Source organism: Periplaneta americana, chromosome 8, assembly GCF_040183065.1.
Source record: "Periplaneta americana isolate PAMFEO1 chromosome 8, P.americana_PAMFEO1_priV1, whole genome shotgun sequence".
Lineage (NCBI taxonomy): Eukaryota > Metazoa > Arthropoda > Insecta > Blattodea > Blattidae > Periplaneta > Periplaneta americana.
Genome location: NC_091124.1, coordinates 136,308,319 through 136,332,749, shown reverse-complemented (window position 1 = coordinate 136,332,749; position 24,431 = coordinate 136,308,319). Strand labels below are relative to the sequence as shown.

The 24,431-nt window shown below is 35.5% G+C and overlaps 1 protein-coding gene across 4 annotated transcripts in view; it reads right to left on the bottom strand.

The window, feature by feature from the left end:
• LOC138705080 (putative inorganic phosphate cotransporter) overlaps positions 1–24,431 on the bottom strand; it is a 230,356-nt gene that overhangs the window by 102,386 nt on the left and 103,539 nt on the right. For 3 of the 4 annotated variants that reach the window (XM_069833694.1, XM_069833693.1, XM_069833692.1), the window contains exon 1: positions 6,999–7,186. The exons of the other annotated variant lie outside the window; for it this stretch is intronic. In XM_069833694.1, the coding sequence (XP_069689795.1) occupies positions 6,999–7,089 (91 nt within the window). In that variant the 5' untranslated portion in view covers positions 7,090–7,186. Of the gene's footprint in view, positions 1–6,998; positions 7,187–24,431 lie in introns of those variants that run through there. 4 annotated transcript variants of the gene reach the window in all.

Genomic DNA, 24,431 nt, shown 5'->3' with positions numbered 1-24,431 from the left:
AACTCATACACAAGAACGTTTATCCGGCTTGGCACTAATATCCATTGAAAAGTCATTTCTACAGAAACTTTGCAAGTGGCCTAACTGTAATTTCAAGGACGAAGTCATCAACGTATTTTCGTCCCAATCAAGACGTCTGGAATTCACATAAATATGTAAGGAATTTTATTATAGGGATTTTAAAATATATTTTGTGTAATTATAGGGTCAGTGGTAGCCCAAACCCTTTAACCAGTATACGCCACTGAATTTTATAGACTGCAGAAATTTATTTCTAATCCATCTTTTGTTTGGTGGTAGCAAAATATGTTTCTTTATTTTACATAGACTGTTTTATGTTTCAGATCAATTTTAAGGAACATCTCTCTCTCTTTCTCTATAGTTTTTGTATTTTCTCTGCGCGTATTAACTTTCTTAGAATTATTTTGACGTGAATACCTTTTTGTTCTATTATAATTTGTGGGGAAGTTAACATTCTTGCGTTAACAAAAAGTTGAAGAAGTCTCCGTTAGATGCTGCACAATTTTCCAAAGCTTACGCATGCTGCCATCTGTCCAATGTTGCGTAACCTACTTGGAAGTGAATAAGCTAGGAGTTTTATGTCATAAGCACTTGGCGTTATCTGTAATGTAACCGGATACTCTCAAGGAAGTTATGTCACTGAAAGAATCCATGCCTGGGCATTAATACCTCAATTGAGGTCTGCAATTACCCGTTAACATTCCACTCCACATTTCCCAACAGAGACACGGACCGATACGAATAGACCTGAAGGCAAGCATTGCTGAGTGACGGATTGTATAAGGCATGGATTATAGCTTTCTGCAACGAGCACAGAATACGAGCACAGAATGTATTCTGTGCTCGTTGGCTTTCGGCTCTCGCTGATCGCTTAAAATTCACCACTGATGCACAATGCCTTACTATGTGTTCGTTTCTAAAGCCGTTTAGCGGAAAGGATATTGGCGGGGATAGCTACTTTGTTGTTTTCTTCCCCTTTATGTCCAGGGCTGCATAGAGGGAATGAAATGCAAATAAAAGAGTTTCTTATTTGTGTGCAACAACAAGGTAGACTAAAAGTATACAAATACAATAAAAATATTAAACAGTAAAAATAATTTGCCAAATAATGTAAAAGCTAATAATAAAATGCAAGAAATAAAACAAGGACATAACTGAATATGAATATCGAACAATATATTGCAAACCATTTACGAGAGCCTATAGACTGGATTTTGCTTCATATTTCGCGCTGTTGCCATAATATCTACTTCTGCGACCTTAGATTGCACTGAACCATGTTCGCATAAACTAAGTTCAATGTGATACAACATAAATAGAAATAAGAATTAAGCTCACGTCAGTTCACAAATGAACTTCGGTTGGCGATGTTTATGCAACCGAGCCTCAAAAAATTAAATGCAATTTAGGCTAGAGAAGCTATAGAAAGAATTATTTTTGTTACTTATTGTGTTCTTTTATTGTAAGCAGACAAGATTTTTGCAGCAATGGCAGCCGACCTTATTCGTATGACTGAGCACTGGGCAGGAGAGAGCAATGGGGTTGTTTTGTTTGTGTGTGTGTGTTCTTTTATATTTCCACTGTAGTATTAGGAGCAGGTTAGAGAATTAGCTGCGGATGTTTGAGACTTCAGAAAGGAAAGGAATGTAAATTCTATCAATGTAACCTCGGTAATGTGAGACGTCTTCATATAAAGTGTGATTATTTTAATTGGCTCATATTATGTACAAAGAAAAAAATTCGTGGTATTATTTTAATTAAATAAATCTTTTGGATATTTCCTTCTCAACTCCCTCCCCTGATTTAATTTATTTTCAATTACTGTTATGAAGTGACTTCTTATTTTTTCTAAAGTTTCACAATATAACCGTGGCATGACAGATATGTTGCCAGAAATATTATCAATAATGTATCGCAATTTGTACTATATACTAATTTAATTTAAGATATAGTAACGCAAAAATGAAAAGCTGTTCTGCAACCGTTGATAAAGTGAAAAATGCTTAGAAACCCATTTAATATATCAATTTGCACGAAGGAACAAAAAGCCGCATCAAGAATTAAAACAGAACATGAACACTTCAACATTTCATGATACATAATTTTCAGCGCGTTCATAATTACTATTGAATTCTAAATAGGCTATCAGACTGTACAAACTGTTAACAAGAATGTAATATAGCATAAAAAGTCATAAAGTAAGTTTCTTATGTGGGCAGTAAATAAATCGCTGCATCTTAAGTGTTAGAAGAAGAAGGAATGTTGAATAGATTATTATATTTAAATATCTAGGATGTATTTCATGATACAGATAAATGTAACCGTAAAATGCAGAAAATAAACATAACCAATATGAAAATCAATACGTACGAAAGGAAAAGAGATTGTTCTCAATGTGATAAAGTAATTTCTAGGCCTATATAGAAGTTGTAAGGAAAGCAAATATGAAACATAACTGAAACAGACAATACCTTATGCTAGCCGTGGCGAGAACGTGACTCGCGAGACATTGTGGCTCGCAGTGATAGCTGTGCATTTCGCTTGCTTCTAACCTCCGCCAACCCCCACCCTCTCACTCACTGGAGTCAAACTCCGTTCCATTTGTATTTGTCTCTGACCTGCGAGTGGCATATGTGTCTCTCGAAACCATGTACGAAAGTTCCAAGTAGGATGGGAGAACGCATTTTTTTGCTGTCAATATGATGAGAATTTTAAATGTATGATTTGTTCACAAGTATTACGAGGAAAACGGTTGTATAACATAAAGCGGCATCATACTACATGTTACTGATGAAACATTAAAAGATTATGTGTTATCATCATCATCATCATCATCATCATCATCATCATCATCATCATCATCATCATCTCTGTACGTCGACCCTTTTTCAGCAGATGTACGAATAATGCGGTCAGTTCTTCAATTTGAACTCATAGATTTACAATGTGATGTCAAATGAAAGCTAGATGTAAGGACTTGACAAACGTTGAACTTTCAAATCATTGCCAAAAAATAAATATCCGAAGCTTCGTTCTTTCGCTTGCTCTGTTGAAGCCATGTTCGCTACAACTTACGTTTGTGAAAAATTATTTTCAACAATTAAAAAAGTAAAAACCAAATTTAGATCATGACTGACAAATACCTTTGTGATCAACTACGACTGGCAGTAAGTGACATAATTCCTGATTTTGAAATTTTGTCGCAGAGACATTTCGAAGACAGTTAATTTTAGGTTGTGATATTGTTCATTTCTTTCTTCGTTACATGTACTAAACATTAGTTTGTAGCCTTGTACTGTATAAAATTATATTTAAGTGCTTGACGTAAGAAAAATGAAAATCCGTTAATAATTCAGACAGTTGCTTCACTTCCCCTTCAGGTGTCCGCCTCCCTCCATAGGTGCTATGCACGTTGCAAGCTACACAGTGGCTCGGCGCACGATCACATTTTCGCCACCGCTGCCTTACGCTAATGAATGAAAACTACATTCTTATATAGAAAGCAGCAGGATTCGAGGACCTAAAAACATTGAGATAAATGGTAATATAAAGCGACATAAATAACAATTTAAAAAGTGTAAGAATTAAAAATACGTCGTAAGAGACTTTGGATTGAACAAATGTACGACTATGATTCTCTAGGCGATAAATACCTAACGAATGATGATAACATTGATGGTCACAGTCATAAAACAGATTGATGAAAATAGTCTCTTCTGAGAGGCTTGTATAAGTCACGATAATAACTGCCGTACAAGACTTCACACTTCTCGTTTGGATGCACGTGCGCGGCAGACACTTGAAAACGTGTTATTCGCTATCGTCGTAGTTTTCCAGCGGTCCGATTAAACGCCTTTACAGCAAAATAGTATGCAGTATCTATTCGACGTTTTGATATCGAAGAGCTTGCCTCTACTTGCTGGCTGACGAAGATACTACAGTTACTCACAAGTCATAACTACGGAGCGGATTTTTATGTGCTAAAAATTTAAATATATTTATTTTTTATGTGCTAAAAAGTACGAAAATATTTGCTAAAATAAAAAAAATATATATATATTTTAAATATGACAAAAATACCTTACTTAGCTTGAAAAAAAATGTTACTAGGTGCTCACCTACCACACTTGAGTGCTAGTAGTTGGCCGAGAATTGCAGTGAACAACAAAGATCATATCCAAATTCTTCATCACAAATACATCCGATTATCTCTGAACAACGACTTATACTGTGAAAACGATCTTTCCACATCACAGGACGACAGATGTGCATATTTAAAGAGAGGAATGTCACGAACACAAACACCGTCAATTTCACCTATGGGCACCCCCTCCAATACTTGAGCAACTTTACACATTTTTTTATATCCACTGTTTTTTCCAAACACATTCTGGAATTTTTCCCTTAGCATTTGTACTTCTGAACCTGCTAGCGAGTCTAGTTTAATTTCCACGGCACGCACCTCCCTGTTTCAGACAACAGGTTTTTGGATGTTTCGAGTTTTTTATGGTGTCACACAAAATGCTTAGATTTGCTAATAGGAAAGCCAAATTGTTTTTTAAACACACATCTTTCAGTATATCTTGAAGGATACCGATTGACGAAGCCCGATAACAGGGAATCACAAGATAATATATATTGCCTTACTTGATAGACATGAGCGAGAGGCGAGAGATTTGTTTAAATTAAATAATGTTCATAATCCGTTGCGTTTCACAAACAAAGCGTGGAATGAAATCATCTTCAGCAACAATAAACATTCTTAATTATATGTTGCAAGATCTCTCCTCCTTGTCTATTTTAATTTATTCTCTAATAATAACATTGATATGCTGCCTAGCAGTTCTCAGAACTTGAGGCGATACTATTACAAAAATGGATCATGGATACAGCACACAGCGCTTAGAAACACGAAGCAACCAAGAATTCTTAAAAAGATAACGTACTTCTGAGTGATATAATTGATTTAGTTTTAAAATGGTTACAAGTTCTTGTAAAAAAATTATTTAAATAAAAAAAACTCCAAGATTTATATGTTTATAACAGATTTCCTGAAAATATCTATTTACATAAATTTTTTTGTGAAAGTATGTGTTTTTATGTGAAATAAAATTAGAGTTTTAAACTTGAAATTTCATGTTCGGAATTTTTAACTTTGTTAATTGTGTTTTGTCACACGTAAAAAGAATATTTAATTACATAGGAATCCGCTCCTTAGTCGTAACTCCCCAAATGGCTCTTGCACTGAAATCCTGTATTTCTGTTTAATGAACTCGATTAATCACCGATCCGACGAGCAGATAAATTTGTTAACAGGTGCTTGGCAAACTGAACAAACCACATGTGTCCTTCAGGTAACTGCACTCAACACAACACTTCTGCTTCACTCCTTAGCAATAATTGTAGCTTCACTTCAATTGCATCATGTATATGCTTCCAGGCCGCAGGCTATTGTAAAGTTATTTTATTTTGTATTGTACTATATTTATTAACATTCCATGGTATTCATACATTGCTTAACAGCTAGAATATGGAACAAGTCAAAAAACTTAGTACTATTATAAAGTCTTAATTTATAGTCACAGTCTAGATGAAATATATACAGACGAGATTTACAATATAGTCTACTAGTACAACACAGAGTTTCAATTTCGTGAAGCGTTATTGAATGTCATGAATTGACCTACAAAATAGAAGGCGTGAGAAATTAGGTACTTCTTTAATTTAGCCCTAAATAATCTTATGTTTTGAGTTTCATTTTTTATATCGATAGGGAGGCTATTAAAAATTTTTGCTGCCATATAACACACTCCTTCTTGATAGCACGATAGACTTGCCGATGGAGTATGAAAGTCATTTTTTGACGTTTATTTATGCTATGAACTGTTGAATGAGTTACAAAGTTTTCACGATTACATAAGAGGAAGATTATTAATGAAAAGATATACTGACAAGCCATGGACATTATTTGTAGTTTTTTGAAAATAGTCCTACAAGATTCCCTAGATGTGGCACCTACTATTTTATCTATGTTAAAATTAATTTGTGCTAGAGAATCCTACAAAATTAAAAAAACTTGCATAGTAATGTGTGTATAAAGTGGAGTGGAAGGCTTCGAAACGTGCTTCCACAAGAAACAATGACAGAAAGGAAAAAAATCACTACAGTAATTTCTGTAACTCGACATTTTTCAAATACCATTTTTCTGTAAAATGATTAGACTTGTATATAATTTTATAATAAATTGATTAGAATAGATAGGAAATGTTAGAAAAATTCGACCAATAATTATTCAATTATAATTCAGGAGAAATTGTTTAGCCTACACACCTATGCTTACGAACGGAACTACATGCAGATGACATGATTGGAACCACTTATTCGAAATCAAGGTTGCTGGAAATATATGTTATTTTTATACTGTACAATTCTCAAAATCGATTTTTTTTTCCACAATATCACGATAATTGTTGTAATAATTTATTTATCCTTTGTAGTCTATAATTAAAAAGCGAAACAAATTACTCATATTTAAACCTCTACCACGAGGTATCTCGTTTCGTATTTAAATTCAATTGAGGTGGCTGGAACGTGGTGTAATTATCTTAGATACTGCAAGTACATTAGGACGTCCTGGAGGAGTGTTATGCAACTGTTTAAACATAAGAGTAAGAAATCGATGAATCGATGCTGCCAGACGCGAAAGTTTCGTGTTAATGTTCATGTAAACTTTTTCTTTTCATGTATGTAGGAATACATTTCTAAGTTTCCTTTAATTTTATATTTTATAATTAGAACAAGTGTCCATAAAATACATGAACTGTGTGCGTTCTTTAAGTTGGCAAGTTTCACTATGAGAAAAATTTTAAAAAAAATCCAGTATTATGGAAATAAATAATTCTGTAGCACCAGTATACTTGAACCCGGGACGAAGAAGCAATTGCAACCCGATTGGACTCGATTTAATTGAGACTCACTTGGCTTGGGCGCTGGCTGCGAGTTCCTCGCGCCCTCAGTCGCGGTGCCGTAGCTCTTGGCCACATTGAAGTCCTCGTTAACCTTCGACATGCTGAGATTCTGCTCGCATAGGCGTCGCTGGACGGTTTGTGTTGAGCGCGTAGACTGGACTCCACTTTATAGAAGCGACAAGATAAGAGAGCCGGCGAGCACTGACAGGTGAGGGGCGCCCCACCAGCCGAGGCCGGCCACTTCTCCAACAGGAAGGCGATATTACAAGCTAGACTTACATTCATTTTCTTCTAAAACATTCTTCCCTGTGTCTGACGGGAGAAGTGAGATAATTCTGCTATACCAATGAGCCAAATACGAAACTGTTGAGCACGACAGAAATCAATACCACAATACGCGTATCCATTCTGTTCCGAAGCACACAGTATACTGCTACATGATTTCCAAACCTATTTTGTAGTACAGTGAAATGTCGGTGTAACGAACCTCTTAGGACAGTGAAATTATTTTCGTTTCCTTGAAATTTCGTTAAATTGAACGAATACTACATAAAACACACACAATAGAGTTATCTTGTTATCAGTCTTGAATTTCGTATTGAGTGTAATCTAACTTGGTTTTTTTAACTTAATAATGGGTTCTTCGAGATAGTTTACCAATTGGAATTGGAGTTTCTGTCAGATTATTGGGGATATTATTTTTTCAACCAAAAACGAAAACACAATTCATCGGTAACATTTAAAGCCTCGACAAGAGACAAATGTTTTCTTACTTCCATTATTATCAGTAGTGTCAATGTCGTCTTCACTTCATTCACTCCCTTTTCTTGCATCACAACGGGTACAGTACATCTAAAAAACAAAGTCAGCACGTTAGTCTCGCTTGATCAGGATGCCTAGCATTATAACAATACGGGACATGCTAAGTGTACTCCGTACTCCGTTTGGGGGGCGAGTGTATCAGCTGGAGGAGGACAAGGCCACTTCTGCACAGACTACTATTTCTCCCAACTTACGAGAGAGCAACAATTGTGACGCATCGATTATAAGTTACAACAGTGAACTGAGTAAGAATGTGGAGAAACAGAACATTTTATTAACAAAATAATTATTACACAATTACACCATTTATACCACTTAATTACAATTTATTATTCAATTCCAAATGTATTATTCTTTCAGTCTTACTAATTAAAACTCATACAGACGTTTATCTGTCCTATATTTACACAGCGAATAGGTCGTTTCCAAGTCATGAGCATATTCCTGACTAATAATCATTACATACGTCGTGTATAACATACAACTATTACACAGCTATGCTATAGTTTCGTAATTATTTTATTACGAAAGGAACCAGAATAACTCAGATTCTCTATTGCAGACGTCTCCAAATGCGTACTCGTGAGTAAGCCCCTGGACGGAACCGAAGCCAGTACGTAATGAGTGCGCTCCGCCTCACCCATCCCCACCTGTACTGTACCCAATGTTTATGCGCAAACGAAGAGCAGTGGCGGACTGCCATTATCATTGTGTTGGTCGGCGTTTTCCACCGTTTCACAATGTCTTCTGATCATGGACGTAGTACATTCAAGGATGAAAGGGAAGAGAAATATTTTGTGTTAGTGGGGAGAATGTGAAATGCTTAATTTGTTCGAAAATTCTTAAGGGTGTGTTTAAATTCAACAAGCGACGACAATACTCGACTCTTAACAAAGAATATCATACAATTACAGGCATGTTGGACATGTGAAAATAATTTATTTTGGGGCTATCTGTATAACTGTTCGTTATACATAATAATCAGTATATTACAATACGTTTGCACTCTGTTCCGCATGACGTACTTATAGTTTTTTGTTTAATTTTAGGTGAAATGCTTAGGCCGTATTGGATAACAGCCATATTGAAATTTTACATGGAAAAGAGGGTATACAATACATAAAATAAGGCTACAATTTTACGAGAAATGCAGTGGTGAAATTTGTTTCAACACTTTCAACCTACATTTTACCACTAAAAAGTTATGAATGCATGATTGTAATGAACTTCTTCTTTTCCAGGTGTGAGTAAAAATGCCTGTAACGCGTGAGGAACGCATCGAGGTCATATATTTTATCTCTAGGGAGAAGAGTTCACGTGCCCTTGATGTTAATCAACATCACCAAAGATCCTGTGTCGCATGTGGCAGTTGGACAATTACCTATAGGATTAATCGAAGATAAGCGGCGATCAGGAGGTTTCAGAACCCCCACTGATGAAGAAACAGCCACAGCTGCACTTTCCTCATTTGCAAGATCTCCAAACCATAGCACATCACGAGAATGCGGTGTTAATCAATGATCAATCGTTCGGAACTTTAGTGAACATAAATGACACTCCTATAAACTTAGCTTCAACATCATCTCGGTGAGGATGATTCGGATAATAGAGTTCTACTTTGTAAGTGGTGTCTCGAACAATTACAGCGTGACTCTACCATTGCAACGAAAATCCTTCACAGCGACGACGCTAATTTTTATGTTCACGGTGAAGTTAATAAGCAGAATATGCGGTATTGGTCATCTTAAAACTCAAATTGGATAGAAACCAGCCGAATGGTTGGTGCTGATAAGGTTATGGTGTGGTGTGGTGTATGGGGAATGCGAATGATTGGTCCATTTTTCATTAAGGAACCTTAAATGCTGTGGGCTACTTGGATTTGTTACTAGAACAGGTTTTTCCATACATAGGCCTACTCACGGAGGATGACACTTTTCCGAAGTTTTTTCAACAGGACGGAGCGTCGCCACACTATGGAAACATTGTGAGACATTTTCTTCCTGCTCAGTTTCCCGGTCGATGGATTGGCAGACGGGGACCTGTTGAATGGCCTCCAGGTTCCCCAGATCTAACGCCATTGGCCTTTTATCTTTGGGGACATCTAAAAGCAATGATATATGAAGTGACAATCTGTGATATTGACCATCTGACCTTATTTTATGTATCGCATACCCCCCTTTCTTTTCAAATTTCAGAGTTGAATTCTATATGGCGGTTATTCAATATGGCGAACGTTCGCTTGACGCAGATATATGGTACCCTGTAGGCCTAATATGTTTCTATAATTACCTATTGTACTCTGTATAACTCCTTTACATTTTGTGGGGTTTTAAGGGACTTTTGACTCACCTGTACTTTGCGCTGCGGTATGAAGAGAAATGTCTTTGCAGATTAAATTTAGTGAGTTCATGCATTGTTTTTTCACAAAATAAACACCTCGCCACACCATCACATTTTACATCACATTCGTTCCATTTGAACATTAAAGTACTGTAGGCGACGATTATCTTTATTTTAAAGAAAACGCCGTTTCTAACATTTTGTGTACATCTTATGTGTGTATATTCCGACTAAACTAGTTTATACTGTTATTAGATGTGCATGACTCTGTAGATATGAAGGGAGTGCGTCGTTAGTTACTAGCCGGACATTTCCACTCCAACTGCCACCGACGTACTGTACGCAGCTCAGTCGACCAAGGCGCTTTCTTGACTATCAGGAATTGCGCTCGGGCGTGGTTTCGATTCCCGCTTGAGCTGATTAATTACCTGGTTGGGTTTCTTTAGAGGTTTTTTCCAACCGTAAGGCGAATGTCAGGTAATCTATGACGGATTCTATGGCGAATCCTCGACTTCATCTCGTCAAATATCGTCTCACTATTACCAAATCCCATCGAAGCAGCATTCGTATTGACGACGAGGTCAAGGCGGCGGTGGAACCTGGATAAGATGTAAAGGGGCAGAGTGGTACGTACAAGGCGTCAACAAATTGAAATGAAAGGATGTTGTAGTACGTAAATACATTGTGTTTGTAATTTTTCAACCGTTGTTTGATTTATCCTAGCATAAGGAAACTTTGTTTTTGTACGGCTCTCGTACATAGCTATATGAAAAACCAAATATGAACGGAAATATTGTCTTCTATCCTTCTTATGCCATAATATGCAAGTTCCATTAAAAATACATGAATGGAATCAAATGCCTTTCTTACATCATTAAAAATGGCATAGATATAATTTTTATTCTCAAAGGTCATATAATATACTGTAGCATATAGTACTCAAGAAATCATCAGTTGAAGATTGTGATCCCAAAACGCTTGAAGTCCAATCCTTTCATAAAAATACTCCAGAATAACTTACTCATAACTTCGTTTTCGTGAAATTGGAAGTTTGGTAGTGATTTGATTTCTTTTGGTTTAATTTAATTAAGATTATGGATTTGTGTATTAATAATTATAGCAAGAGAATCTATTTTTCGTTATAATCATCATATTTTTTATTTGTTGTAATTATTTTATCAATTATGCTTTATTGTACCATAATTATAAATCACGGAAAAACTTGCATATAGGTAAAATAATTTAAAAGCAAGAATAAAACTCGTTAAACAAATTATAAATAAAAAATCGGATCTGAATAAAAAACTAAAGATAATATTCAATAAGAAAAAAAAGTAAAAGCCGAATTTCTCCATACAATTTTACGTCGTATTAAATCTAGACCATCGATAATCATATTACTGTTTTAAATTTGACTTCTGTCCTGGGAAAACTACTCAGTATGCAATTGAAGAGTTATTGTTTAGTCAACTGTCCGAAGACAGGTTTCAACTTCATAAGTGACACCAACAAGGCATCACCCATAATGCAACTAAGCCAGGAGATAATGAGGTATGATGGCCACTTTCTTCCCTCCTCCATTGCATACAACGCTAACTAGTAACTTATTACACTAATCATACTTCGTGTGATCCTAAAACTCACTCAGTCCACTTGGCCATTTTCATGATTTATACATACGTTATTTAAATTATGTTTGAGCCCTTTCTCAATATACTGTAATCTCATTTTCTTCCATAAAAACAACGCCAGTCTTTGTCTAAAAGTTCGTGTTATTGTGCATGTAATTTGAAAACTTGTTCGGGTTTATACAAAAAACTAGTTTGGAAAGATCATAAACGTGATAGACCATTACTATGTAATTCAACGTTCTCTCAACTATAGGAGTACACCTCCCTATAGTATTTTACCAACAAAATGACTAAAATAGCAATTGGTCCGTAGTTTACAGTGTAATTTCTTTTATCTTTCTTATATACAGGATCAGTTTTTGCTAACTTAAATTTTTGAGGAAACATTTCACAGTTTAAATATGTTAATGGATACAGTAAGTGGCAAAATTATATTACATTTTATATTTTTATCATATTATATTTTATATTTTTGTCGAAGTACTACTTATAACATAAATATTCTTACAATTGAAGTAGGCCTATATCATTTTTCACATTTAGAAACCTCCATTTCTGCGAATGCACGCCATCGAAAATTCATACTCACAGAAACAGAGTTGTTAAATAACAGACTTTGAGTTGAAACATGGTAGACATCAGAAACTAACTTTGCTTTACAGCATATTATATCACTAGTACAATTTGAAAAATAATTTACAAATTCGTCTGGAGAAATAGTTATAGGAATATTTTGAATTGAGTTATATGTTTCAGCCTTTATGTTGTTTCATGTAGCTTTTCATTCAGTTATTATCAGACTTTCAGTGTCACTCACTAGCTGACTTAGCATTCCTCAGTGTTTTCATATGTATTTCTATATTGTTTATACCAGAGAAACACAATTATATAAATTAGTGTTCGAACTAACCGAGCGGGCTAGCGGCGTGGTAGAGGTCCGGGGTTCGATCCCAGGGGCCGGCAATCCTGAGGTTTTTCATGGTTTCCTCATTTATTTCCAGGCAAATACCGGGATTGTACCTCTTGAAAGTCCGGCCATGGACGGCGATACTTCCCTTAATCCTTTCATATCTGTGAGTGAATGCTGTGTACTGTCTTAAATGTTTGTGTTGTATCGGAGGTGGCCCTGGCATAGAGCTGATCCCTCACCCGGGGAGGCCCTCCATGTCCTTGTGTGGTCAAAAAAGTATGTATGTGATCCAATAGCTTAATTCCTCTCCCGACAGGTCGCGGCCCTGTAAGGCCCGTGTGGCGTGGGTCGTGTAAATGAACCTAAAAGGGAGAGGTTAAACTAAGGTACAGAGAGAGAGAGAGAGAGAGAGAGAGAGAGAGAGAGAGTGTTCGAACTAATAAATGAATGAACTAATTAATAAATTACTGAATCAACGAATAAATTAATGGCTAATTAATACATTAGTGGTCGAACTAATAAATTAAATATCTGATTAAAAATTAGTGATCCAGCTAATAAATTAATCAACGGATTAATAAATTACTGAACGAATTAGTAAATTAGTGAACGAATTAATAAATTAGTGAATATTAAATTAGTGAACGAACTATTGAACTAGTGAACGAATTAAAAAATTACTGAATGAGTTATTACAGTAGTGAATGAATTAATGAGTTAGTGAACGAATTAATAAATTAGTGAACATACTGGTAAAGTAGTGAACGATTTAATAGTAAATTAGCGAGTTATTTAATAATTAGGTGAACGAATTAGTAAATTAGTGAACGAATTAATGAATTAAGGAACGTATTAAGAAATTACTGAATGAATTAGTAAATTACTGAAGGAATTAATATCTTGATGATCGAATTAATAAATTAATGAACGAATTAATAAATTAATGAACAAATTAACAAATTAGTAAACGAATTAACAAATTTGTGAACGAATGAATAACATAGTGAATGAATTAATAAATTAGTGACCGAATTATTAAAATAGTGAACTAACTTGTAAACTGATGAACGATTTAATAATAACTTCTTGAATGATTTGATAAATTAGTGAGCGAATTAATAAATTACTGAACGAATAGTAAATTTATGGAGGGATTAATAAATTACTGAAGAATTGGTAAATTAGTGAACGAATTATTGACTTAGTGGAGGAGTTAAAAATTAGTGAACGAATTAATATATTAGTGGCTGACTTAATAAATTATTGGCGAAAGAAATCAACTAGGAAAGGAATTAGTAAATTAGAGTATGAATTAGTACATTGGTGCCCGAATTAATAAAGTAGTGGCGAAATTAATACATTAGTGAATGAGTTTATTAGTGGCTGAAAGAATAGGTTAATGAACGAATAAATTAGTACGGTAAACTAATGAAGGGACGAGTAAACGAATGAATCTGTTTTCAGTAAGTGAATTAATTGTCAATTGAAATATAATTATGTAACTTTAAAAGGCAAAGGAAAAACTAATGTCTACAACTGCAATTATCCGAATTTAGATAGAAATGACATTTCTGAAATGTTCCCGTTATCCTGATATTACCGGTAATAAATTGTTATTCACAATGTGCAATTTGCTTATCGCTCTCTTGATTTACAGAGACAGATCATTCTTTTGTACAAGTACTAGTGATGTAAAAGATACGCCAGCTAACATTCTTGAAATGTCATTTTGATGGAATATTATCTTCCAAATATTTCCGGCAACCCATGTTATTTTCCATCTTCCATGCCGTTTTAACATAGCCATACTAGACACTGCGTCCATGAAAAGAGTTGCAGAAGTTCGTTACAAGCAATGGTATGTACACTTATTCACATCCGTCAAAGCCAGATATTTTTATATTATGCTTGGAATTTTCCCAAACGTTGCAATGGGTTGTGCAGTATAACAATCATGCCTGTAAATCGAGAAGAATCTTATCTTATCAACTGCAACCTATTGATTTCTTTCTCATCAATAGTAATAAAAAACGCTCTTCTTACCAGTCTTCATTACATTTACAAAAATGACTGAACCTCCATTGTCTACGTATTCACTAATATTCATCAACTGTAGCCGTCGACATTTCGGAATCTATCAAATACACCAAACAAGAGAGCAACCTTCAGTAACAGAGAGATCTTTATTGATGAATTTTAACACCCCCCTTTCTGGTCATAACTTTCGATATCTACACTTTTAATCCTTCCTTTAAAAACTCCATCAATAATTGATAAAAATATTTATAAATTATTTATAATAATTACCAATATTCACATTTTTGTTCACCAATAATGCCTTCTTCAGCATGAAATACTTGACCTACAATGAGTTCGGTGTGAAAATAACTTCCCCAGATCTCCGAAGTATAGAATGAATCGGGGGGAGATCACTATCGGGGGAAGATGGTTATTTCTTTGTAGTTTCACATTCTTCCAAGGGAGAATGCCATGCTTATGTCTTTATGATCACTGAGACAGTTGAATGTTTGCAGAGTGGAAGCTAACTCATTTTGCCACAGTGTTGCCAGGTCTCCGGAAATTTCCGGAAATCTTCGGAATTTTTTAACTTCCCGGAAAAATAGGAAATAAAGTTGTAATCTCCGGATTTTTTAATGTAGGAAATTATTTACTTTTTTAGAAAAACCAATCTCTGGCATACATTAAGACTGGTAGATGAACATTATATAGTTAAAGTTTTGTTAATATTTTATAACTTGACTACTAATGCTTCCCTAAATATAAAATATGTAACGCATAAAAACGAACATATTTGGTCTGGAGAAACATCTATGAGAGGAAGGTGGTGACTACTAAATCAAATTGGTGAGTAGAAAAATTAAAGTAGAAATCTTTTTATTATAGGTTCATGTATTGTAATAGTTAGAAGGATATAATAACATTTATGTCATTTTCAAAAGTGCCTCCGGAAATTGTGGACAAATCTCCGGATTTTTTTCATTACGACCTCCGGAAATATTTTTTCAAGATCTGACAACACTGTTTTGCCACGTGTTCTTGTTGTGAGAAGAAGAAAAGCAAGAAAACAGCTCATTTTTCTGCTATAAAATAATTTGCAAAGGCATGTTAATATACAACTTGATTACACAACTTTTAACACTGTATCACTTCAGAATATGTATGATAAGTCTTTCTTGTGTTAAATTCTAACGTACCTTGTTTACATGTTTCGACCTATTTATGAGTCATCCTCAGAACTGGTCGTTGTTGGTCTTTGTGCCTCTTGTTTTGTTTCCTGTGAGGATATGTTCGTGTGATATAATGTAGGGTCAAAGGGTGTATGTGTTCTGAAATTGAGTTGTGTGTTGAGAATTTCGAAGGGGTGTGTTTTCGTGTGACTGTATATTTCATATTGTTCTAGTGTGTTTAGTTTCTGGCTTTTTGGTTGGATGTGTAGTACTTCCATGTCTGTGTTGATGTTTCTGTGGGTGTGGTTAGCATTTGTGATGTGTTCTGCATATGTGGAGGTATTTCGTAATTTTGTTATGGCAGGTAGGACAGACAGGCAGATCATTTCAAACACGTTACAAAGAACACATCACAGCCATAACAATGATAATAATAATTACTTTATTTATTTTAACCTAGCTGAATTAAAGTCATAGGGTTTTCCATAGCACATCGTTTCCCAACCTGTGGTTCGCGAACCCCCAGGGGGTTCGCAAAATATTTCAAGGGGTTCGCCAAAACTTTTCCGTAATGGCGGGTTTCGAGGTTAAGCCTATTATTGTTTCCTTCATTTCTGCGGCATTGTCATAATAATAATAATAATAATAATAATAATAATAATAATAATAATAATAATAATAATAATAAACATTATTATATATTATTAATAATAACATGATATATTTTATTAATCATAACAATAATTATAATATAATAATAATAATATTATTATTATTATTATTATTATTTTCAAATTAAATTAACCCTATAATGACCCTTGGTACATATGTGTAACATCGGAAATTTATCATATTATTTCCATAATAAATTAATATTTACCGCGAATGCCTGATTTACAGTTATGTAAAAACGTTAGGAATGCATTTGATTTCGCTACAATGGAAATTTAGTCTGCCAGCTTCTTTGTATTCTAACAATACTAACAACAATACCGCGACCCGACTAAGGAACGGTTACATGGCGGTCACGCCTTTGATTTTAGATGTTAATGTGGAGTTTCAACAAACTTATATTTAATTTTGTATTTTCTTCTTTCCTTGTGACAAATGCAGTAAGTTGCTAGTTGTGTATCAGAATCGTTTCCGTTCTCATTAAAATGGATAATGGTTGAAAAGTGGAAGTTTGAAAGGGAAACAATCGAAAGTTAGTGTTGTGTCAACAGGTCATTCAGCTTCTAGTGATGTGTGTCAATCCGACAAAAGTGAACCGTGTGTAAAGAAAAGAAAGTACGATGATAATTACTTTAGGTTTGGATTTTCATATATAGGTGACAAGGACTGTCCAAGACCACATTGTGTTGTTTGTGGCGACATTCTTGCTAACAGTAGTCTGAAACCTTCTCTACTTAAACGCCATTTAGAAACTAAACACCCCATCCACGTAAACAAATCTGCTGATTTTTTGACACGAAAAGCTAACGAGTGGAAAAATGATTTAACTACTTTTGTATTCGCTGCAAACAATGACAATGAGAACGCTCTTGAAGCGTCTTATCGCGTTAGCTACAGAATTGCTAAAACTGCAAAACCTCATTCAATAGCTGAAGATTTAGTGCGGCCATGTATAAATGATGTAGTACAGTGCATGCTTGGAGAATCTTTCACAAAAAAAAAAAAAACTCAATATGATACCATTGTCCGACGATACGATCAACCGCCGGACTAAGGAGATGGCAAATTATGTCGAAAATGAAATTTTGGAAAGAGTTCGTTTTAGTCCTCCTTTTGCGATTCAACTTGACGAATCGATTGATGTTACCAATTTAGCCATTTTGTTACTTTTCGTCCGTTATATTAACGGGGAATCTGTAGAAGAGGAGCTACTATTATGCAAACCCTTAAAAGAGAGAACTACAGGAGGAGATATATTTAAGTTAACCGAAGAATACGTTCGCGAAAATTCAATAGACTGCACTCGCTGTGTAGGCATTTGTTCAGTTGGTGCACAATCTATGACAGGGTGTTATGCTGGGTTTGTTGCCAAAGTGAAATCGGTAGCGCCGAACGCTTCTTGGACACATTGTTGCATTCATAGACAGGCTCTTGTTTCTAAACGCATGCCCGATGGAGTGAGATGTGTGCTGGGCGATGCAATGAAAATAATTAATTTTATCAAGGCTCGCCCTACAAATTCGCGCATCTTTTCAGTGCTTTGTGAGGAAATGGGAAGCATTTATAAGTGTTTACTGTTTCAAACCGAAGTTAGGTGGCTATCTCGAGGTAGAACTATTTCCAGACTGTATGAACTTAAAGATGAAGTTTACGTTTTTCTCACCAGCCATGCCTTTTACCAAACAAAGTGCATGGAAGATGAAATCTGGCTTCAGATTTTAATTTTTTGGCAGACATTTCTCAAAAATCAACAGTTTAAACTTATCTCTCCAGGAGTCAAATATAAACGTTTATATTGTGCAAGAATCATTTATTAAAAAACTTAATTTTTGGCAATCAAACCGAGTGCTTTGATACCCTTCATGATTTCCTGGTGGAAAATAATCTTTCTTTGGACGAAAATGTCAAGAACATGGTTAAAGAACATTTGAAGGGACTTGGAAAAATCTTCAGAGAATATTTCCCTGCTATGTCCAATAATAGCAATTGGGTTCGCAATCCCTTCGAAGAGTCGACAATATTTTAGAATCCACATTAAGCGTAGATGAAAAAGAGCATCTTCTTGAAATTTCTACTTATTTTCAGTTACAGAAAAGTTATAAATCTTTGTCATTAACTGGTTTTGGTTGAGTTTAAAGGAGTTCCCAGTGTTAGCGAATAAAGCCATAACGGCTTTATTACCCTTTTCATCCACATATTTGTGCGAAAAGTCGTTTTCTTCACATGCCCATTAAAAAAATAAATACAGAAACAGGCTTTGTGCTGAAAGTGATTTGAGATTTTATTTAACTTCTGTGGTTCCTGACTTCAAAGCTCTGTGCCATGGAAAGCAGGCGCAACCTTCTCACTGAATTCCAAGGAAGAGGTGAATAATTGCAATGAAAACTTGTATTTATTATTGCAACTAGGCCTACACTTTGTGTAACTTTTAAGCCGTAACTAGAGTAACCCTACGTTTTAACCGTTAAAGGTTAAGTTAATTTTAGGTTATTAAACCTTTCCCTTGAAATCAAATTTTATGCATGTCTAATATTTGTATATTTAAAAGTCAGTGGTTCACCCAACTCAGATCGTTGTGGAAGGGGTTCGCGAGTTGAAAAAGGTTGGGAACCGCTGCTCTAACATATACCCAGGAGTAAAATTACGATACAAAGAACAGTACAAATACACCAAACGCGGTACCGGTATACAAAAAAAAAAAGAAAGAAAAAGAAAGAGATAATCATAATGCAATGAAAACAATAACTCAATAAAAATAAGACACATAGGCCTAGATTACATAAATATAAAAACAAAGACGAAATCATAAATAGTGAGTCAAAGTGCATGAGACATATTACATAATGTATGAAATATGAGGCAATAATAATAAAAATATAATGAAGTACAGAGCATATGATAAACACTATTTTTAGGTACACACACTCAAAAAAGAAAATTATGATAATAAGTAACACAAGTTTTTACACGATACGCAATATAAAGAAAACTGATGTGAAAATATAAAAAAGAAACAAAAAAAAAAAAAAAGGAAAATATCAGGTAGCTGCTCCCTGTAAAGCAGGTCTGAATAATTCCAAGGCCCCGGAATAATTTTTCCTTGATATTATTTAAACCTGCTTTACAGAGAACTACTATCTGAAAGCCAAATTTACATAATATATTCGTTAATGGAGGTACGTTAACAGGAAGCCACAATGTAAGTCACACAGAATTTGTGTCCACTCAAGGTTGGGTTCTGGCGTCTTGTCAGCCCATTTGAGTTGTGTGGGTATAAAAGAAAAATTGTGACGGTGCCGTGTATAGTTCCTGGGGTAGCTCAGTCGGTAGAGTATTCGTGCGCTAACCGAAGGGTCCCGGGATCGATACCCGGTCCCGGAATAATTTTTCCTTGAAATTATTCGAACCTGCTTTACAGGGAGCTACTACCTGAAATTGAAATAGAAAAGGTTATAATATGGTTTCAGTCAGCAACTTATCGAAATGTACAAGAAGATTGGATCGGGGAAAGATGCCCGACTTTTTTTTTTTTGGATTGAAAATTTAAGATACTGTTAATTTAGTTTTGTATTTCATATTGAAATATCAACGTCTGGAAGATATTTTGAAACTATATTTTTGGTACAAAGCAGAAAACATTAATCAGCTTGTTTACAGATACGGGTTTTCTTCTTACCAACACTGTAGGAATCTTTCTCAGATATTCGGGTAAGGTGGCAAATGCAATTAACACATTTACTGATATATGTATTTTACCTGAACTTTATTTGATATACAGTATGTATATAACAACATTCACTTCATCTAAATTTCATGGACACTTTCTCACTCGTTTATCACTACTTAAAACACAGTCATTGCACGTATTTTATTGCCGTGGGCAAGACTCGTGAAATCACTTCTTGCACACAATGAATTCAATCCAGTACATTTTTTTGTCATCATTCTTTTTAGGCGGCGTTTAAGAGTACGGTAAGGAATCCCGTATGCTTGCGATGCTATAAAACAGTCCATTCCCTCTGTTATAACATGTTTCATTGCAAGTTGAAGACTATCCTCAAACCACTGACTTCTATCAGAGGATCTTACGTATTGTTTACACACTCCCTGCAATAACACAAACAATAACACTCTTGCAAAAAGTTGCCATCTTACCCCGAAAAAAGTGATCATCTTCCCCAATTATCGGGATAAGATGCCTACTGCTGTGACGCAACCTAAGATGGCGGAACAAAATGTTAAAATGTTATGTTTTATTTAACGACTCTCGCAACTTGAAGCAGTAATTAGGAGAGGGAGAGACCGCTTTTATAGCGAAGTGATATCTCCATATTCTAGTTACTTGTATTCGCGGGGATGTTCCAGCGACTTGGTTAGAATTAGCTTCCCACGCAGGTGTTCGTCTGCGTCACTTGTCAGCATCGGACAGATTTATGGCCACCTTGTGCGGGGTTTTGCATAGAGACTCGTTGAGGCGTAAAATCCTAAAGTCGGACTGAACCCGTGGGAAAGCAACTGCAAAGCTCGGATTTTCCAAAAGGACGGGGATTCTCGAAAGATCTACTAACTAATTTGATGTTGTGGGAAGTCCAAAGTCTAAATTTAGAGATGACGTATTTCGCGCCCAATGAGAAGAGATCTTGGTTCAGCTTATGAGGTCACTTTGGACCAATAGAGAATAGATTTTAGGCCGGTTAAATGACGTAGTTGTTAGCCAATAGGATAGTTAGTTTTAGCGTAGGATAGGTTTTTATAAATAAGGGTGACGGGGCGCGGAGAGCATCAGAATAACTTCTTATCGTGTCGGCGGCCTACATACAGGGCACAACTTCTTCTTTTCGTGTCGACGGCCCCACACACTGAGCTTTTTGGTGTCGGCGGCCCAACTTAATAGTCTTTCTTACGGCGAAGACTCGATAGATAGAACTTTGTCATCGACGAGACTACTCGTCAACGTTTAGGAGCTTCGATCGCAGTGTATTGAACACAGGATTGAAGTTATAGCATTGGACAGAGCATATTCAGCGCTGCCGTAGAGTCGCTACAGAAGTGCGACCAACGATTGAATTACAAGTTCAGCCGGAAATACATACTCAAGGGTTTACCAAGTGTATACGACAATAAACTTATAGTTTTGGAATCAACACTGTCTTTTATATAAGTAGCCGGCTTGGTATTATTCCCGACATCATCCTACACCACAACTGTACCTCGGCTACCCTGAGTGGACCTCACGCTACACCGAGCGTCGAAATAGGGCGGGCTGGCGCTCACTACTTAAAACAATAATAAATTCGCCTACCCTATTTGCGCTTCTCGAAGTACGAGTGCTGACAGCCGTGGACCAGCAGGCTGATGCGAGCGAGGGCATCATCCATCGCATCGATTGATTGATCGAGGAACACGACCGAGACGCACCCACCCACAAATGGTCTCCAACGAGGGGCAACAATAACCACACCACCCTCAAATGGCGCCCAACGTGGGGCCTCAATAACGACATCCACCCTCAAACTGCAGAGGTTATATCAGGGTCGCCGGATGTGCAGGAGTTCTTTTACATGCCAGTAAATCTACTGACATGAGCCTTTCGCATTTAAGCACACTTAAGTACCATCGACCTGGCCCGGGATCGAACCCGCAACCTTGGGCATAGAAGGCCAGCGCTAGAGATGGCCGATATTTCACAAACCGATATTTTGTCACAGGTAATTTTTTTGTCACAGATAAACCTGTGACTGATGACGCGAAATATCTGTGACAAAATATCGCTATCGAAATCTGCTCCGTATTCAGTACTCTGTTACCGTTGCAACGTCTGTGACTGATATTTTCTCCTCTACATCGTGGGTTTGCGCATGCGCATGATACAATAACAGTAATCGGGAGGTGGTATTTGATTATTTTTTCGTGATATTTTGTTCAATATTATTTTTTTCAAAGTGATGATGTGTTGCAAAGTTATTAGCGGCATTATAATAATACAATCATGAATCTGACATTTTGTTTTCATATTTTAGTCTGTATATATGTTTTATAAATATTTTATGTATTCCCCCGAGATCTTCACATTTTCATATTAAGCTTACTGTCAATTTATATTAATGTGTAAGTATTTTCCACTAAATTAAAACCGAACGAGACAAAACTGGCTAATATGATGGGCAACTTATTTCGCTAAACTAACCTTGAGGTAGTTTCCTTCGTATTCCCCTTATACACCTTGCACATACGAATCTGTGACAGGTCAAGTTTGGTTGGTTTAAGCTTTTATTATGCCTAGACATATACGATCAACGACTAAACTAGCGTTGAGGTAGTTCCCTTCGTACTCCGCATATACACCTTGCATATACGAATCTGTGACAGGTTAGGTTTGGTTAGTTTAGGCTTTGTTATGCCTTGGATATACGATCAACTGCATCTCCACAAAAAATCAAATTCAACGATTTTCACTTCCGAAATCACCTAAACTACCTCAGCGCTAGTTTAACCCGAAGAACTGCCTCTCCACACAAAAAAAAAAATCCTTATATATGCAACGATTTTCACATCCGAATTCGCCGAAACTACTTCAACGCTAGTTTCACCATCTTATTATAAATTATATAATGATTACACGATTTAAATAATAATAATACCATTGGTTACCAATACTTTATCTTGTGTAAAATCCTATCTGAACAACAGTTTTGTGTTGTAATTATTTTTCATTGTTTTTTCCGAATACTGATGTTTCGTTAATTTTTATTCTGACTCAATATTATAATGTTGATGCACGACTTAAAATAATTATTTTTCCATTATATTATATACAATAGAAAGAATCAATTTTTAAAACGATTAGGATAATCACATAACCTCAATTTCTCCATACCCAACTACATACAAAAATTATCAACTGATTCCATATCTAAAATCAACTACGATATAACCTCTTGGTAGGCTATATGAGGTTAACTTTTTACATGTTTCTGTTGAGTTAGCTTAGTATTTATTTGTTAATGGTACATGTACATAACTTATTTGTTGCATTTTCCCATATCCACCACTGATGTGTGGCGTGTATAGAGAATTCGTATTCACATTGCACTGCTCTTCAATATTTCCTGTTAATTTTGATCGATGTGACAAAATATCGGTGTAATTCATGCATATTGTGCTTACTTATCGATATAAAATATCGGTGTGACAAAATCACAGATAAAAGTCACAGATATTTAATTGTCACAGATACTTGGAAATATCGTTTCAGCTCAACTCTAGCCAGCGCTATACCAACTCGCCAACCAGGTCGACTGGCAGAACAAAGTCATTGATTGTTAACAATACAAATTTTAGAACCTTTACTACAATATCCATTACAAAGATTTGACAGTTATTACGAATTGAAGGAAGTATTACATTTTTTTAACATACCTTTGCAATTATTTTATAGCAGAAAATTGAGCTGTTTTCTTGCTTTTCTTCTCACAACAAAAACACGTGGAAAAATGAATTATCATGAAGATATGCGCGTGGCGTTCTCTCTTGGAATAATGTGAAACTACAAAGAAGTAAGCGTCTTCCCCCGATAGTCATCTCCCCCAGATTCTCTCTACAGAATGAATTCTGTCACATTACATTAAATGATATATTTCCCACATCACATTAAGGCATAGTTCATGAATATTTTCAACTTATATAAAGTCATTTTCAGGTGAAATACACAATAAAAGCAAACAAAATTGAACACGGTTAATAGCTATACATTAGATGAACACTAATATGCATTACAAAAATAAACGTGCATACTCATTATGAAAGAGTACAAGTGTGGCTGTAAGTCACAACAGCATACAATATAAGGAGTTAAAATAATCTTGTAATATAAAGGCTA